Source organism: Coregonus clupeaformis, unplaced genomic scaffold (genome assembly GCF_020615455.1).
Source record: "Coregonus clupeaformis isolate EN_2021a unplaced genomic scaffold, ASM2061545v1 scaf0003, whole genome shotgun sequence".
NCBI classification, from domain to species: Eukaryota; Metazoa; Chordata; class Actinopteri; order Salmoniformes; family Salmonidae; genus Coregonus; species Coregonus clupeaformis.
Window position 1 is genome coordinate 1,735,584 of NW_025533458.1, and position 20,232 is coordinate 1,755,815.

The window sequence follows — 20,232 nt, forward strand, 5'->3', positions numbered from 1 at the left end:
AGGCATTCATGGGAGTTAAAGGGACATAAATTAAGTTACTATCATTGTGACTGCCAACACCCCTGGGATAATGTACATTTGCTGCAGCATTACCACAACTCAGCAACACAATGATCGGGATTATCTGAGCTGGGGTTGGGTCATTGATAAGTCATTGTCTCAACGCAGCCTTGAAATGTGTGGACAGAGTCCAGGAGCAAAGATGATTTGGATGGACTCCGTCATTCATGTAGAGCATCTTCTGTTTCCAAAAGGTGTCAAAGTAATCTATAAAAGTTATTCCAACAGAGCTACAGTAAACTTTTAGCCAGGTGTGAAATGCTAGTAGCCTGCTGAATCTTTCACACCCACGGCCCAACGATGGTACCGGACCTGAAATAATTGGCAGCTTTTTGGAATTTGTCAGAGCTAGAAACAGTTATTTAAAATACATTTTCAGCAGTTCCGAGGTAGCCCTCCTAATGTCATTTGACCCCACATGGACTACGACAGTGTCAGCTCCCGGCAGCTGTCGCAGAATGGTTGGAAGCAGCCTTGTTATGTCCTGTACTCGTGCTCCAGGATAGCACAGGGCTTTTTCCCCGGGAACCGAGATGTTTCTTACCATAGAGCTGCCGATGACGACAGCTGGTGCAATGGCTGAGGAGGTCCGGTCGTTCTTTTGACTCGAGTGGTTTTGCAAACCTCTCGAGGACTGAAGGGCAGTGGGGCCCGATGGACCCAAGCCAGCTGTAGTATCCAATCATGAATGATGAGTGAGGAGCTCTGAGGATCTGAACCCAAGGTAGAAGCCACCGGAGAGGGAGACAGAACAGAGGACGAAGGCGCAGGTACCTCCGGATCCGATCTCGAATCGGAAGCCCCCAAGGAAGAAGGCGCCGGAACCTCTGGATCCAGGGCAGCAAAGCTGTTTCTAGTCTAAGTCCGGTCTGGGCTTAACTTCGCCAATTACTCCCCCGTTGCCAGAGGTGAGTGACATATCTCCATGGCTGGTTGGTAGGATGGAGAACAGGAACATCCACCAAGTCATCCAGGAGCATCCTACTAACTCCATTCTCCAGGGAAGGGGGAGACCCCTTTGGGGAGGGATCCCTGCAGAGTACTGGCCAGTCGGCTGTGGAGAGCCGATACGGCGGTGACGCTTCCACCAGGCCAGAGCGGCGTCCGGCTACTGGGGTAGAAGAGAAAGAAAAAGTAGGCGAGCGTGGATTCCCCAGTAGCTTGTGTAAGTCTGCTACTTGTTTGCTAAGAGTAGCCACTTTGCCCCTGTAGTCCTCTTCAAGCAAACAGTTGCTACATTGAAAGTCCGGGAGGTCCACATTGCCCCGGAATAAAGCAAAATAAACACAGTTCCTGCAGCGTTGAATACGTTTGTTAGCGTCCTCCGTTTGAGGCTACAGGCTAGCTAGGCTAGCTAAGCTAGCTGGGCTTCCTTGTCTCTCTATTTGACAGGGAATTCTCAACTTGTCCGAGAGACAATTACACGGCTATTAAAACTGTCAGGCCAATGTAAGCCTACACCAAACACACAATTAATGTGAATGTTTGTAAAATTCACAATGTGAAACATTTATTGTAACTCAGGCTAGTAAAACACGTTTCGTCAACAAGGCTGCATGGGATTTCTGTTAATGCGACTCCGTGCAGCCAATGGCAATGTCCGCTTTATGTATATTGTCAGGAACCGCTTGTGGATTTGACAGCTCTAACACAGTTCCACCTCCAACACTGCCAAAACAATCACTATGCGGATCTCGGCTTAAGAGGATCTGATTTAAAAAGAGCCCTAAGCATAGCTGCCGGTTAAGACCTTGTGAAGGAGTTTAGCAATCAAAGCCCTTTCTGACAGGTCTACTGTGCCCAATATCATAATCTTTAATGAGACTCTTTTGCATATGATTCACCGTTCGTCCTTTACATGAAAGCCACAAGCTTTTATGCAAAATGTAAGCTAATTCAACAGCAGCTAATGCTAAAACAGGCACAGGGCCAGGGGTATCAGACAGAATGGACCACTCCATAAGTTAAAGCAACCCATTACAGCTAAAGTGGTCATCATGATATCGCCAAAATAGCCCAAATACCCTTGCCAAGGTTACTCCGGCGGTTTGAGCTGAACTTGAGATATGTGGGATATCGGCCACCGTCATAAGCGTCAGTTGTTTTGAGTGCGCCCGCTATGGCTGGCCTGTGGTGATGCTTCCGCCCAATCTGGAGGTGTCAGCTGCTAATTCTCAAGGCCATATGGGTGTGAGTGGGTGGGGACGCACAGGCTGTCTGCACTGTTTGTGAAAGGCCATAAGGATGCAGCTTAGTGGAATCCGCTGAGAATTCTCCTTTTGCTGCCCAAAACAGTTTTGGGGCCTTTTTGGACAACCTTTTAAGTAAATACTTCATTGTTGCCTATATTGGCTATGAAGGAACTATAGCAAAACACTCTCTGATCAATAACTTTGTTTTTAGCATTTTGGATATATTATCTGGTCTTCAAGTGTTTGAAACTGTAGGCATCATTGTCTACTAACTCACAGTAGCACTAGTGACCTACTGAGATTTTTTTTGAATTGCAAGGACAGACAGAGCTCCTACAGGCACACAGGCAGGTTAGACCCATAAAACAGAGAATGCATGGTTCTTGAGTACAGTATGGAAGGAGAGAAAGAAGTTAGACTAGCTATATAGACACACAGACACAAACATAGACAAACCAGACAGGACCTACCGACAGCTTGCTCTCATCCTCTGGTGCCCCGGGACTCACAGCCTTCACATCGAACAAAAGAGAGAGGAAAAAGAGAGAGAGGGAGAAAGAGAAAGAGCACATAGATGTGAAGCATGCCTTACAATCCAGAGACAGGCAGATGAAGACAGTAGAGAGACATTAGTGTCGTAGTGATGAGGATTTGACAAGAATGGATTCAAGAGACTGACACCATTGCAGTGCTGTCTACTGTAGGTCACTCATTATCTAGCTGACCAAGATAGGCTCCTGATTAAAAATGTGTTTCTCAGCAGGCTCTTGAGATTCATCAGCCACATGGAAAACCATTCTATTCACAGACCATTTAACTCTGCAGGACCCCAACTGACTCAAACAAAACAGAGGGAAAGGTAAACCTTGCCTAGATGTAAATGACCATGATTTACATGTAAACTAGTACATGTAAAGCAATGACAAACCCGGTTCAAGTCAAGCTAGTACTTTTTCAAAGGAAATTAACTCAAGCTATTCTTAACCCCAAGCTACAGGCCAATCCATGGGGTAAAATGGGGTTAAATGTCACGGATTCAGCCGAGGCTGCTCCTCCTTCTTGCTCGGGCAGGCTTCGGCGTTCGTCGTCCCCGGAGTACTAGCTGCTGCCGATCGATGTTTCGGTGTTTGTCTTGTTTGGTCTTTATTGTTTACACCTGTTTCCCATTATGTTGAATTGTATTCCCTATATTACCCCCTGTCTCTCATTGGTTATTTTGTGTGTGATTGTTCTTTGTCATTTTGGCAGTTGCTTTGTGTTACGGGTCTTTGTGTTTTCCTCCCTGTTTGGAGGTTTGTTGATTTGTACGTTTTTACTGTGTTCAGTAAAGTACGTTGCCAGCCGCTCTGTGTCCTGCGTTTGACTTCGCTGACCGCATACACGTCGCGTGACATTAAAGTAATGGCGGACAAGATGGATGTGTATTATTAATCGGTTCCAACGGTATCATCCCCTTGTGTAAAGCTTATCTACTACAGTTATTCAGGAAATATTTATTTTTGATTATTAAATTGTTTGTCTTGCGTCAACCCAGTTTTGGGCTTCTCAATGTATAGATATAGCACTCCGTTATGCTTTTTTTGTATCGGCATTGTTTAGCATACATGATCCCAATTATAACTCCAAGACGGCGGCAATTTGAAAAAATGAAAAGGTAGATTGGGCTGATTTATTAAAATCTATACAGCGCGCAAAATTATTGGAACATGAAATCGCAATAAAATGTCTGTATTGAATCGCAATACATATAGAATTGTGAAAATTGTGAGAATTGCAATACATATCTTATCGGTACCTAGGTTTTGTGATAAAAATCATATCATGAGGTCCCAGGTAATTCCCAGCCCTAGACGTCATATCTGAATTCCTCCATCTTTATGCACCTTCAGTCCTTCACCATTGAGCCTGATTAATGCCATACAGCAATGCACAACTTGGCTGCCAGAATTTGGGGAGGATATTTTTGCGTCTGTACCTTTCTCACTCATCATTCTTCACGATTCATTCAGGACTATCCGTAATCATGGAGCTAGATGAAGAAGTTGTTCTGGCTGATACAGTGTACAAGCAGTTAAATATTCAACAGCGTCAGAAAGTACAGCACAGACCAGACAGTTAACCGTAAATGTGATACATTTAATAATATACACTGTGTGTACAAAACATAATGAACATTATGATGCTTTCTCCATGACATAGACTGACCAGGTGAAAGCTATGATCCCTTATTGATGTCACTTGTTAAATAACTTGAATAAGTGTAGATGAAGGGGAGGAGACAGATTTAAAAATTATTTTAAAGCCTTAAGACAATTGAGACATGGATTGTGTATGTATGCCATTCAGAGGGTGAATGGGCAAGGCAAAAGGTTTAAGTGCCTTTGAACGGGGTATGGTAGTAGGTGCCAGGCACAGCGGTTTGTTTCAAGAACTGCAACGCTGCTGGGGTTTTCACGCTCAACAGTTTCCCGTGGGTATCAAGAATGGTCCACCACCCAAAGGACATCCAGAAAACATGACACAACTGTGGGAAGCATTGGAGTCAACATGGGCCAGCATACCTGTGGAACACTTTCGACACCTTGTAGAGTCCATGCCCAACAAATTGAGGCTGTTCTGAAGGCAAAGGGGGGAGGTACAACTCAATATTAGGAAGGTGTTCTTAATGTTTTGTGCACTCAGTGTAAACTCAACTCACATTACAACCCGGATCAGTCCCCCCAAAAAGTTTGTTTAAATCAAGGTAAGCACCCTGACAGTAGCCTAAGCACCCTCGCCGTATCTTCTATCCTTTGCCTGATTTTATCAAAGAACTGGACCAATGCACGCAACATGCAACAACAAAAAATAGGGAGTGAACGATTTACGCAAAGCTACAGGCTACATTTTGTGTTAATTTGCATGTGGGATAATTTCAGACAAATGTATGGAATAATTTGTTATCCATTTATTTTCACCTATTTATTAATCCACAGAGACTGTGCTCACCCACAGCATATCGACAGGTAAGACACAGACTAGACGCATTACCCAACTAATTTAGAAAAAAGTCAGACATGAACAAGTAGGGTCAAATGTGTATAAACATAACCTGAAAGGCCACTCAGCAAGGAAGAAGCCACTGCTCCAAAACTGCCATAAAAAGGCCAGACTACGGTTTGCAACAAAAATAGAACCTTTTGGCCATAATGACCATCATTATCAAAGGGGGTTTTGCAAGCCGAAGAACGCCATCCCAACAGTGAAGCACGGGAGTGGCAGCATCATGCTGTGGGGGTGCTTTGCTGCAGGAGGGACTGGTGCACTTCACAAAATAGATGGCATCATGAGGAAGGAAAATTATGTGGATATATTGAAGCAACATCTCAAGACATCAGTCAGGAAGTTAAAGCTTGGTCGAAAATGGGTCTTCCAAATGGACAATGACCCCAAGCATACTTCCAAAGTTGTGGCAAAATGGCTTAAGGACAACAAAGTCAAGGTATTGGAGTGGCCATCACAAAGCCCTGACCTCAATCCTATAGAAAATTTGTGGGCAGAACTGAAAAAGCGTGTGCGAGCAAGGAGGCCTACAAACCTGACTCAGTTACACCAGCTCTGTCAGGAGGAATGGGCCAAAATTCACCCAACTTATTGTGGGAAGCTTGTGGAAGGCTACCCGAAACGTTTGACCCAAGTTAAATAATTTAAAGGCAATGCTACCAAATACTAATTGAGTGTATGTAAACTTCTGACCCACTGGGAATGTGATGAAAGAAATAACATCTGAAATAAATCATTCTCTCTACTATTATTCTGACATTTCACATTCTTAAAATAAAGTGGTGATCCTAACTGACCTAAGACAGGGAATTTTTACTAGGATTAAATGTCAGGAAGTGTAAAAAAAAACTGAGTTTAAATGTATTTGGCTAAGGTGTATGTAAATATCCGACTTCAACTGTGTATATGATATATATATATATATATATATATATATATATATATATATATATATATATATATAGGCCCACCCAGACCCACCCATGGCTGTGCCCCTGCCCAGTCATGTGAAATCCATAGATTAGGGCCTAATGAATGTATTTAAATTGACTGATGTCCTTATATGAACTGTAATTAAAATTTTTGCCTGTTGCGTTGATATTTTTGTTCAGTATATTTAGGGTACAATGCGTATATACTACCAGTCAAAAGTTTGGACACACCTACTCATTCAAGGGTTTTTCTTTATTCTTACTATTTTCTACATGGTAGAATAATAGTGAAGAGATCAAAACTATGAAATAACACATATGGAATCATGTAGTAACAAAAAAGTTTTCAACAAATAAAAATATATTTTCAATTTTAGATTATTCAAAGGAGCCACTCTTTGCCTTGATGACAGCTTTGCACACTCTTGTTAGCTGCTTTTCCTTCACTCTGCAGTCCAACTCATCACAAACCATCTCAATTGGGTTGAGGTCGGGTGATTGTGGAGGACAGGTCACCTGATGCAGCACTCCATCACTCTCCTTGGTCAAATAGCCCTTACACAGCCTGGAGGTGTGTTTTGTGTCCTTGTCCTGTTGAAAAACTAATGACAGTCCCACTAAGCATAAACCAGATGGGATGGCGTATCGCTGCAGAATGCTGTGGTAGCCATGCTGGTTACGTGTGAATTGAATTCTAAACAAATCACTGACAGTGTCACCAGCAAAGCACCCCCACACCATCACACCTCCTCCTCCATGCTTCACGGTGGGACCACACATGCAGAGATCATCCGTTCACCTACTCTGCGTCTCACAAATGTCCATTGCTCGTATTTCTTGACCCAAGCAAGTCTCTTCTTGTTATTGGTGTCCTTTAGTAGTAGTTTCTTTGCAGCAATTCGACCATGAAGGCCTGATTCACACAGTCTCCTCTGAACAGTTGATGTTGAGATGTGTCTGTTACTTGAACTCTGTGAAGCATTTATTTGGGCTGCAATCTGAGGTGCAGTTAACTCTAATGAACTTATCCTCTGTGGAGAGTTAACTCTGGGTCTTCCTTTCCTGTGGTGGTCCTCATGAGAGCCAGTTTCTTCATTGCGCTTGATGGTTTTTGCGACTGCACTTGAAGAAACTTTCAAAGTTCTTGAAATGTTCCGTATTGTCTGACCTTCAGGTCTTAAAGTAATGATGGACTGTCGTTTCTCTTTGCTTATTTGAGCTGTTCTTGCCATAATATGGACTTGGTCTTTTACCAAATAGGGCTATCTTCTGTATACCAACCCTACCTTGTCACAACACAACTGATTGGCTTAAACGCATTAAGAAGGAAAGAAATTCCACAAATTAACTTTTAACAAGGCACACCTGTTAATTGAAATGCATTCCAGGTGACTATCTCATGAAGCTGGTTGAGAGAATGCCAAGAGTGTGCTAAGCTGTCATCAAGGCAAAAGGTGGCTTCTTTGAAGAATCTCAAATATAACATATATTTTGATTTGTTTAACACTTTTTTGGTTACTACATGATTCCATACAGTGGGGAGAACAAGTATTTGATACACTGCCGATTTTGCAGGTTTTCCTACTTACAAAGCATGTAGAGGTCTGTAATTTTTATCATAGGTACACTTCAACTGTGAGAGACGAAATCTAAAACAAAAATCCAGAAAATCACATTGTATGATTTTTAAGTAATTAATTTACATTTTATTGCATGACATAAGTATTTGATCACCTACCAACCAGTAAGAATTCCGGCTCTCACAGACCTGTTAGTTTTTCTTTAAGAAGCCCTCCTGTTCTCCACTCATTACCTGTATTAACTGCACCTGTCCACACACTCAATCAAACAGACGCCAACCTCTCCACAATAGCCAAGACCAGAGAGCTGTGTAAGGACATCAGGGATAAAATTGTAGACCTGCACAAGGCTGGGATGGGCTACAGGACAATAGGCAAGCAGCTTGGTGAGAAGGCAACAACTGTTGGCGCAATTATTAGAAAATGGAAGAAGTTCAAGATGACGGTCAATCACCCTCGGTCTGGGGCTCCATGCAAGATCTCACCTCGTGGAGCATCAATGATCATGACGAAGGTGAGGATCAGCCCAGAACTACACGGCAGGACCTGGTCAATGACCTGAAGAGAGCTGGGACCACAGTCTCAAAGAAAACCATTAGTAACACACTACGCCGTCATGGATTAAAATCCTGCAACGCACGCAAGGTCCCCCTGCTCAAGCCAGCGCATGTCCAGGCCCGTCTGAAGTTTGCCAATGACCATCTGGATGATCCAGAGGAGGAATGGGAGAAGGTCATGTGGTCTGATGAGACAAAAATATAGCTTTTTGGTCTAAACTCCACTTGCCGTGTTTGGAGGAAGAAGAAGGATGAGTACAACCCCAAGTACACCATCCCAACCGTGAAGCATGGAGGTGGAAACATCATTCTTTGGGGATGCTTTTCTGCAAAGAGGACAAGACGACTGCACCGTATTGAGGGGAGGATGGATGGGGCCATGTATCGCGAGATCTTGGCCAACAACCTCCTTCCCTCAGTAAGCGCATTGAAGATGGGTTGTGGCTGGGTCTTCCAGCATGACAACGACCCGAAACACACAGCCAGGGCAACTAAGGAGTGGCTCCGTAAGAAGCATCTCAAGGTCCTGGAGTGGCCTAGCCAGTCTCCAGACCTGAACCCAATAGAAAATCTTTGGAGGGAGCTGAAAGTCCGTATTGCCCAGCGACAGCCCCGAAACCTGAAGGATCTGGTGAAGGTCTGTATGGAGGAGTGGGCCAAAATCCCTGCTGCAGTGTGTGCAAACCTGGTCAAGACCTACAGGAAACGTATGGTCTCTGTAATTGCAAACAAAGGTTTCTGTACCAAATATTAAGTTCTGCTTTTCTGATGTATCAAATACTTATGTCATGCAATAAAATGCAAATTAATTACTTAAAAATCATACAATGTGATTTTCTGGATTTTTGTTTTAGATTCCGTCTCTCACAGTTGAAGTGTACTACCTATGATAAAAAGTACAGACCTCTACATGCATTGTAAGTAGAAAAACCTGTAAAATCGGCAGTGTATCAAATACTTGTTCTCCCCACTGTATGTGTTATTTCATAGTTTTGATGTCTTCACTATTACTATACAAAGTAGAAAATAGTAAAAATAAAGACAAACCGTTGAATGAGTAGGTGTGTCCAAACTTTTGACTGGTGCATTCCGAAAATATTCAGACCCCTTGACTTTTTCCACATTTTGTTACGTTTCATGAGCTGAAATAACATTTAAAAAACCTACCTTTTTAAGGAATACCTGGAATAGTATTAAAGTAATCCTTCTACCCCCCCCCCTCCCCCACCCCCCAAGAAAAAAAGAAAAAAAGAAAAAATGGCTATCATAAGTTGAATGCACCAATTTGTAAGTCGCTCTGGATAAGAGCGTCTGCGAAATGACGTAAATGTAAAATGTAAATAAAAGATCCCCGAAATGTTCTATATGCACAAAAAGCTTATTTCTCTAAAATTTTGTGCACAAATTTGTTTACATCCCTGTTAATGAGCATTTCTCCTTTGCCAAGATAATCAATCCACCTGACAGGAGTGGCATATCAAGAAGCTGATTAAATAAGTGGGTGGGCCTATGCCCTCCCAGATCCACCCATGGCTGTGCCCCTGCCCAGTCATGTGAAATCCATAGATTAGGGCCTAATTAATGTATTTAAATTGATTGATGTCCTTATATGAACTGTAACTTAAATTGTTGCATGTTGCGTTGATATTTTTGTTCAGTATAGTTAGGGTACAATGCGTATAAAATTTGTATATTTATGTTGTATTTACAAGATGCATTTGTAAAAGAGACCTATGTCTCAATATGTCTTCCCTGGTAAAATAAAAGTTAAATTAAAATAATACATAAAATGAAATGAAAAAACTGTGAATCTAATTGTTTCCTAAAAAAACACAATGAATAAGTATTGAAATATTGATATTGATAACGTCCTTGAGATAATAATAATAATAATTATAATAATAATCCTAATAATTTGGTTCCTTAAAGCGTAGGCTGCTGATTTTTTGTCATTACATTATTTAATTAATTTACATACTCACTGCATTAACAATAACTCTATCCATAGCAACCCGTCTAAACATGGAAGAGCTGCATTTCCCACAGTGAAATCTCTTTATAATGTGTGCTCGGGCTGAGGGTTGGTAGGCAAGCAATGCATTGTCAAACCTGTTTAACCAAACTCCTAATATATTTTTATAATTTTCTATGACAGGATAGGAGCAGAAGCAGGGAGACTCCACTACTTTCTGAGGAGGTCCGGTCACACAAATTTCCTAGGTGGTCCGGAGGGATGTTATAATTTATCATTGTAAGAATAAACCCCCACATCGCAACCAATGCGATCTCAAACTGTTCAAACTGTTCACACCCCTTTTGTTGGCAGAGAGAGTATTTAGCAATTTTAAAGGTCATTTTCTGCAATTCTACAGATTTTGCCATGGGGTGGAGAGAACATTTTGCAGTTTTAAAGCTAATTTCCTGCCATTCTACACATGTGTACATATGATACCAGAATGACTCAACAAAATCAACGTGGGCCCTGGGGGTCGAGGCGCCTGGGCATGTAATCTGGCCATGATAACTACAAGATTTAGATAGCTGGTTAGGCTAATTTACCTACATAGCTAACATGCACTAGTTGATCAACTGGACATTTCTGACAGGTTATAAATAGCTCTCTAAGGTCTGTCAGTGAATGACATAACAAGAGGAAAACTCCCAATGCACTACCAAAAAATTATTCAGTCGGGACCCGCGGACCGTATTGACCCCATTCTGGGTGCGGATCCAGACTGCGATCCGCTTGTTTAGTATGGCTGTTTAGTATGGCTGGAATAGAGGGAGTAGAAGTGAGGGATCGAATGAGGATCCCCGCCGCAGGGTTCCAACACCTAAACATTTTATCTAACAAAAGGACCTGGAGATCCCTTTTAGTCCAGATTCATCAGGACTGAACTGCTAAAACCTTCCTTCGTCATTCCATATCTTTTGAATAATCCCTGATTTTAAAATAAATCCACTTAAATTATCTGTACCTTTGTTAAAGGCAACCCAGATAGGCAGATGGAACAGGAGAATATGCCAGATAATACTGCTTTGCTCATTAAGCCAGTGTTAAATATCATGACTAATAATCACATAGGGAGATTAGCATGTCCTCTGGAGTCACTGTGCATGCTAATCCCGACAGCTCTGGTCCCAGTTCTTATGTAATGTCACATCAGGATCATTCCTGGAAACGGATTATGGAGTATTATGTGTAAAACAGACGTCCTGTTCCTCCTGTGCAACTTCCGCTGTCCATTAAAAGTCCTTAAAGTAGAGGAATCGTAGTGATGGTGATCTGAATTTCACATCCACTCATTCAAATATGAGTGGATTAGCTCGGGGGACAGCAGTAGCCTAGAGGTTAAGGAGGTGGACTTCCGGTTGCTGGTTCAAGCCTGGGGCCGGGCGACACAAAAGTGGGAATGGAACTGAACTGACAGCTGGAAAGCTGCCGGTCTCTGATACCATGTATAGGGCTCTGCGTTTTGGGCAATTAAATGAGGCACTGTGCTGTTGCCGGCATCTACAGCATTATCCCGCTAGTGTCTCCAATCAATTAATCAATCAATGTCTGTTTGTGCACGTGTTTTGATGGGGATGTCACTTGAGCCAGGGGAGGTGCAACTCTGCGAATCTTGATCTCACAAAACATATTATTTGGCAGGGAATACTATTTGTAGATCTGTGATTCTATACCTCACTTTGCTCACACTGATCCTCTCCAACATTTACAGTGGAGGAAAAAAGTATTTAGTCAGCCACCAATTGTGCATGTTCTCCCAATTAAAAAGATGAGAGAGGCCTGTAATTTTCATCATAGGTACACGTCAACTATGACAGAGAAAATGAGAAAAAAAAATCCAGAAAATCACATTGTATGATTTTTTATGAATTTATTTGCAAATTATGGTGGAAAATAAGTATTTGGTCAATAACAAAAGTTTCTCAATACTTTGTTATATACCCTTTGTTGGCAATGACACAGGTCAAACGTTTTCTGTAAGTCTTCACAAGGTTTTCACACGCTGTTGCTGGTATTTTGGCCCATTCCTCCATGCAGATCTCCTCTAGAGCAGTGATGTTTTGGGGCTTTAGCTGGGCAACACAGACTTTCAACTCCCTCCAAAGATTTTCTATGGGGTTGAGATCTGGAGACTGGCTAGGCCACTCCAGGACCTTGAAATGCTTCTTACGAAGCCACTCCTTCGTTGTCCGGGCGGTGTGTTTGGGATCATTGTCATGCTGAAAGACCCAGCCATGTTTCATCTTCAATGCCCTTGCTGATAGAAGGAGGTTTTCACTAAAAATCTCACGATACATGGCCCCATTCATTCTTTCCTTTACACGGATCAGTCGTCCTGGTCCCTTTGCAGAAAAACAGCCCCAAAGCATGATGTTTCCACCCCCATGCTTCACAGTAGATATGGTGTTCTTTGGATGCAACTCAGCATTCTTTGTCCTCCAAACACGACGAGTTGAGTTTTTACCAAAAAGTTATATTTTGGTTTCATCTGACCATATGACATTCTCCCAATCCTCTTCTGGATCATCCAAATGCACTCTAGCAAACTTCAGACGGGCCTGGACATGTACTGGCTTAAGCAGGGGGACACTCAGGATTTGAGTCCCTGGCGGCGTAGTGTGTTACTGATGGTAGGCTTTGTTACTTTGGTCCCAGCTCTCTGCAGGTCATTCACTAGGTCCCCCGTGTGGTTCTGGGATTTTTGCTCACCGTTCTTGTGATCATTTTGACCCCACGGGGTGAGATCTTGCGTGGAGCCCCAGATCGAGGGAGATTATCAGTGGTCTTGTATGTCTTCCATTTCCTAATAATTGCTCTCACAGTTGATTTCTTCAAACCAAGCTGCTTACCTATTGCAGATTCAGTCTTCCCAGCCTGGTGCAGGTCTACAATTTTGTTTCTGGTGTCCTTTGACAGCTCTTTGGTCTTGGCCATAGTGGAGTTTGGAGTGTGACTGTTTGAGGTTGTGGACAGGTGTCTTTATACTGATAACAAGTTCAAACAGGTGCCATTAATACAGGTAACGAGTGGAGGACAGAGGAGCCTCTTAAAGAAGAAGTTACAGGTCTGTGAGAGCCAGAAATCTTGCTTGTTTGTAGGTGACCAAATACTTATTTTCCACCATAATTTGCAAATAAATTCATAAAAAATCCTACAATGTGATTTTCTGGAAAAAAAATTCTCAATTTGTCTGTCATAGTTGACGTGTACCTATGATGAAAATTACAGGCCTCTCTCATCTTTTTAAGTGGGAGAACTTGCACAATTGGTGGCTGACTAAATACTTTTTTTCCCCACTGTACATTTACATTTACAAACTCAATCTCTGGTAATCGGAAATGGTAAAAATTGGTAAATTACGGGCAGTTAAAGAGGAAAGTCAATGAAACCAACCATGGAAGTACAAAGAATTCAAGATCAGAATATCGCTTGAAAAAAGAATGCGTCAATACCCCGCTGGGATGCTCGTTGCAGGTAACAATAATACAGTATATTCTGCAAAACTATTACAATACCTTAGACTACAAAATGAAATGTACAATAGACCGCCACCTGAAGTCAATAAATAAAACAAATGAAAATGTCACGCCCTGGCTCTGGGGACTCTTATATGTTGAGCCAGGGTGTGGATTTTCTATGTGTGATTTTCTATGTTGTGTTCTAGTTCGTGTTTTCTATGTTGGCCAGGGTGGTTCCCAATCAGAGGCAGCTGATTCTCATTGTCTCTGATTGGGAACCATACTTAGGCAGCCTGTTGGCACTAGTTATTTGTGGGATCTTGTTCTGTATAGGTTTGTGTTGGTGAACCTTTAGACTTCACGTATCGTTTTGTTGTTGGTGTCTAGTACTCATTAAAAGATGTACGCCTATCACGCTGCGCCTTGGTCTGCCTCTTACAACGATCGTGACAGAAGATCCCACCATCATAGGACCAAGCAGCGTGTGCAGGAGCAAACGCCGGGTATGGAACAGGAGGTTACTCTGGTAGATGTCCTCCTCGGTTGGGGGAGAATCACAGAGGAGGAGGCCGTCCGCTACCGGAGGGCGATGAGGGAGGATGCCCATGCAGGAGAGGAGAAGCGGCGCCAACCGGGCCGTCGTCGGACAGGCGAGAGGCAACCCCAAGTAATTTTTTGGGGGGGGCACACGGCATTGACGACGGGGATGCTGGAGGCAGCTACAGGACGTATCGGCAGATTAGGAGAGGAGGCCACCAGGTTTGGGGGGCTGGAAGGGAGGTTGGCGGAGCCTAGAGGTAGAGCAGAGCAAACTCCCCATACTCAGGCTAGGCAGCGTGAGACTGGGCAGGTTCCGAGTTATGCGGAGCTGCGTACTGTGCCGCGAGTGGTCCGGCACCGTCCTGTGCTAGCACCACGCACGTGTCGTGCTAAGGTGGGCATGCAGCCAGGACGGAGTGTGCCGGCTCAACGCTCGTGGCCTCCAGTACCCCTCCTCTGTCCCGGATATCCTGCGCCAGTGCCACGTGCTGTAGTGCCAGTACGAGTGCACAGCCCTGTACGTCCTGTGCTGATGCCTCACACAGAGTGTGTAGAAATAGGCATTCAGCCAGGACGGGTTGTGTCAGCTCTTCGCTCCAGACCTCCAGTCCGTCTCCACAGTCCAGTCCGGCCTGTTCCTGCTCCCCGCACCAAGCCAGTGGTGCGCGTCGTCAGCCCGGTCCGGCCCGTTACTGCTCCCCGCACCAAGCCAGTGGTGCGCGTCATCAGCCCGGTCCGGCCCGTTCCTGCTCCCCGCACCAACCCAGTGGTGCGCGTCGTCAGCCCGGTCCGGCCCGTTCCTGCTCCCCGCACCAAGCCAGTGGTGCGCTGCCGCCAGCCCGGTCCGGCCCGTTCCTGCTCCCCGCACCAAGCCAGTGGTGCGGCGTCGCCAGCCCGGTTCGGCCTGTTCCTGCTCCCCGCACCAAGCCTGTGGTGCGCGTCGCTAGCCCGGTCCGGCCTGTTCCTGCTCCCCGCACCAAGCCAGTGGTGCGCGTCGCCAGCCCGGTCCGGCCTGTTCCTGCTCCCCGCACCAAGCCAGTGTTGCGCGTCGTCAGCCCGGTTCGGCCTGTTCCTGCTCCCCGCACCAAGCGAGCCTGAGCAATCCAAGCGGGCCAGACCAGACCAGGGGCGCTACGGGGGGGTACCGAGAGAGTGGTGGTCACGCCCGGAGCCGGATCCGCCTCCGAGGCGGAATGCCCACCCGGCCCCTCCCCTGTTGGGTTTGGTTGGCGCGGTCGCAGTCCGCGCCTTTGGGTGGGGGTACTGTCACGCCCTGGCTCTGGGGACTCTTATATGTTGAGCCAGGGTGTGGATTTTCTATGTGTGATTTTCTATGTTGTGTTCTAGTTCGTGTTTTCTATGTTGGCCAGGGTGGTTCCCAATCAGAGGCAGCTGATTCTCGTTGTCTCTGTTTGGGAACCATACTTAGGCAGCCTGTTGGCACTAGTTATTTGTGGGATCTTGTTCTGTATAGGTTTGTGTTGGTGAACCTTTAGACTTCACGTATCGTTTTGTTGTTGGTGTCTAGTACTCATTAAAAGATGTACGCCTATCACGCTGCGCCTTGGTCTGCCTCTTACAACGATCGTGACAGAAAAAGCATCTCCATAATTACAGATTAATCCAATGACGCAAATGACCAATAGCCTATGTTCTTCTTATGTTGTGTGTCTTCCAAAAAAGAGCTGGATGAAGAAGTAAAAGTTGTTCTGGCTGTTAAAGTGTATTTACAGTCAGTTAATATTCAACAGTGTTGGAAACTACAGCACAGACCAGTTCATCGTAAAAGTGTGGATACATTTAATCAGGTCATAGATAAACTCAACTCATATTACAACCCAGATCAGTGCAAAATAAAGTTTGTTTCAATCAACTAGATCCCCAACTTAAGGCAATAAGGATTTTTGATCGCCAACAAGTGATCAGTTTGAAAGTAAGCACCCTCCAGTTATATTCTATTCCTGGCCTGGTTTCATCAAAGAATGTTACGCAGAACTGGACCAATACACGCAGCATGCAAACCAAAATGTGGATTGAACGATTTATGCAACTGTAGGTTACTTTTTCAACCAATAAGCAGTGTAGGCTACATTTTGTGCTAATTTGCCTGTGAGATAATGGAAGACAAATTTAATGGAATAATTATCTGAGACAGTGACCTGTAGACTTCCAGTCATTGTGCTAGTTAGCAATGGCTCGCGAAACTACCTTCAATTTTCTTCAAACTGCACGCAGAGACATAAAAATGTTATCTCTGAGTTCATCTGACTCTGGGTAAATAGAAAAAAAAGGTTTAATTATACAAATCTCGCACTATCCCTTTAATACAGTAATACTTTTCTATCTGCAATAATTTATTTACAGTATTGGTCATGTGCTGGTCTCTGTACACAGTATTGCCATCAGTAATACCAAATGACCAATACTGTATGTATACACGTTATGCTTGCGGTTGCTATCAAATCAAGCTCTTGGTTGTCTAAAATTGGTGAAACGATTAAGTATCATAGTCTAACCAGATGCCAAAGGCTAGCTCTCTTTTCAGATGGGAGGCCTGGTTTCTAATCCAAGATGTTGTTGTGAATAGCCTGCAGAGGTCGACCAGCACGTGCGTACAGTGCGGCTGTCTGTCACAGGCTGACAGTCGCACCTCTAAGAACTGTCTAGATGCGCTGCATCTGCATTTTTTATTTGTTTTAACCTTTATTTTGACAGGGAGTCAATGCTGAGACCAAGGTCTCTGTTCCAGATTAGCCCTGTTTAGCACAACTATACATATCAAAATAAAATATACACATTAAACTACACACATAGACATAAAGCTGTTGAGCAGCAAGACTGAGCTGTTTTTCGCCTCTGCCACAAGGCTTCTTAGATTTGCCTAGAGAAGATAATAATAATGATCTTCAAGGAAAGGCACAACAAGTCAAGAAGCCACCCACTTGCTAATTAGTAGCCCCTTCATTTTTCTAACATGCAGAACTAATTACAGGAGCTGCCACATCACTGATTTCCCACAACGCAATGCTCCACGTGCCCACCAGAACTAAGCCAAAATTGCTCTCCCTCCAATCAGGCAGCTCTTGTTGATTGGAGGCAAGATAAATAATGCTGTGTCATTTTCAGAAATGCATGCTTCAAGCAAATACATTTATTGATCAGTATGAAACGTATTAGTACATTGGTTCACAGGCAATAAATCGGTTGATGTTGCTGTTTTTATGGATGATTCTGCTGCAAAACCTACTTCCCCCTGAGGGATAGTAACACTTTCTACTACTATTACTACTATTTCTACTGGGCAGTGGTGTAAAGTACTTAAGTAGTGGTCCTCTGTAGCTCAGCTGGTAGAGCACAGCGCTTGTAATGCCAAGGTAGTGGGTTCGATCCCCGGGACCACCCATACACAAAAAAAATGTATGCACGCATGACTGTAAGTCGCTTTGGATAAAAGCGTCTGCTAAATGGCATATTATTATTATAAGTAAAAATACTTTAAAGTGCTACTTAAGTAGTTTTTTTGGGGTATCTGTACTTTACTTTACTATTTATATTTTTGACAACTTTTACTTTTACTTCTCTACATTCCTTAAGAAAATATTGTACATATTACTCCATACATTTTCCCTGACACCCAAAAGTACTCGTTATATTTTGAATGCTTAGCAGGACAGGAAAATGGTTCAATTCACACACTTATCAACAGAACATCCCTGGTCATCCCTACTGATATCTGAATGTTGGAGTGTGCCCCTCGCTATCCGTAAATAAAAAAAAACAAGAAAATGGTGCCATCTGGTTTGCTTAATATAAGAAATTTTTAATGATTTCTACTTTTACTTTTGATACTTAAGTATATTTTAAACCAAATACTTTTAGACTTTTACTCAAGTAGAATTTTACTGGGTGACTTTTACTTGAGTCATTTTCTATTAAGGTATCTTTACTTTCACTGAAGTATGACAATTGGGTACTTTTTCCACCACTGCTACTGGGCATTTCCATCTAAAAGGACAAATGAGCACCAACATGTGAAGTTCATATGAGCATGTCAAATTGGGTGTCAAATAAAAGCTAACAGTCTATTTTTGTATTTATTAAGGCATACATATTCATTTTTCAACCATTTTCCATCCTAAAAATTAGGAAAAAGCAAAGGCTTTGATATCTGGTCAAACAGATGGAAAAGGAGTGTTAGACAACATCTACCAGAATAAGTCTTAAAAGGTAATAGATATACATCAAAACACAATATCAACACATATTTTGTTTTGGAGATATGATTTGCCTTCTGTAAGTTTAAGAACCATTGCGCTCTCTCTCTCTCTCTCTCTCTCTCTCTCTCTCTCTCTCTCTCTCTCTCTCTCTCTCTCTCTCTCTCTCTCTCTCTCTCTCTCTCTCTCTCTCTCTCTGCGCTCTCTCTCTCTCTGCTCTCTGCTCTCCGCTCTACTGTGGTGTCCAAACTGATTGTTTCAGATTTGACCTGATCAAATCAAATGTATTGGTCACATACACATATTTAGCAGATGTTATTGCGGGTGTAGCGGACCAACCAAATGTGGCCTTGTTTGGGGGTGGAGCTCATTACAATAATAGCGAGTGTGTAGAATCATACCCAAATATGCAAAAAAAGGATATTGCATATTTCTACCTTTGTGTACCTATTCAGGATACATCACCATGAAGAGAATGATATTCATATCCATAATTATGCATTTCTGTAGAGTACAGATAAGCAACCCATTATCTAATTCCGTTACCATAATGTAAATCCACTTCACCTACTGTAGTTCAATAAGTCCTTTTTTTACACAAGGTGTCGTCATAGCTGACACCCCATTCTTTCTGCAGACATCTTTGAATCTTAATTCGGAGCAGACATTTAACTGAGTTATTGGAAAGGTGGTTGCATAAAAAACCGAGGGAGATTTTACTGTAATTCTGTTACCAAACTTTGCGTCTGCACAGTTCTTCCAGTAAATGTGTTTTTGTGAAATACATTTTCAGTGTAAATTGTTCAAAGTAGTCCTTGTGCATAGAGTTGTATGGTTTGTTAAACTTTCAAATCAAAGTTTTTTGTTTATCATCCATTTTAAAGTGAAAAATCTGAGTGAAAGCGTAATTCCATTACCGTGCAATTGCCCTACTACTACTACTGTTGCTGTTGCTGCTACTACTACTACTACAAAGAGTGTGAACTACATGGGAATGACAGTGATGCATAAACAAAGTCAGTGGGAGATAAGAAAACAGTAGTCTTCCAGTAAATGCCCATTCTTTCACAATCATCATTCAGGGCCATTGTCCTGACATATCCCTACCTGAAGAAGATCTAAGTCATGCCTCAGGCGCATGCAAGATATCCTTTCAATGGCCAGCCTCCACTTGCACTGTTGAGCTGTTGGTCCACCTTTTTAGTTAGGGCTATAATATACATTTTATAATAATTGTTGTTGGTTATTTGACCCAAAAGTATCTGCCTTGTTGGCAAAGTCTGGTCGACCGGCAACACTCTCATCTCCGGACCACACAAGCCCCCCTGGCGACGGGGTTTCGAGCCCCATCTTAGCCCCTACTAACCTTGTCTCCCTCTCTATACATTACCACTAACCTGTCTTTAAAAAAATTAAAGGGGATCAGTTCCAAACTCTTTTTTTTTGCCTTTGGTTTTAGTTCCACTGTATTATCAGTACAAATCTAACATGATCGTGAAATACTATTGTTATTGTCCCTCTGTGGTCTCCATGTTGAGGCAGCACTTTTTGGGACGACATGTCGTTGGCTCATCTGTCACTTTATCCCAACAGCATTTCCTGTTGCTTTGTCAGCATGTCAGTTCACGGTCATCTCCAATGAG

General features: G+C 43.1%; 1 protein-coding gene across 4 annotated transcripts in view; it reads right to left on the bottom strand.

Annotated features, from left to right (window-relative positions):
* Positions 1 to 20,232, bottom strand: part of LOC121554512 (sodium/potassium/calcium exchanger 2) — a 184,679-nt gene that overhangs the window by 110,523 nt on the left and 53,924 nt on the right. For 3 of the 4 annotated variants that reach the window (XM_041868128.2, XM_041868127.2, XM_041868125.2), the window contains exon 3: positions 2,723 to 2,764. The exons of the other annotated variant lie outside the window; for it this stretch is intronic. In XM_041868128.2, coding sequence (XP_041724062.1) covers positions 2,723 to 2,764 — 42 coding nt within the window. The remainder of the gene's footprint in view (positions 1 to 2,722; positions 2,765 to 20,232) is intronic. 4 annotated transcript variants of the gene reach the window in all.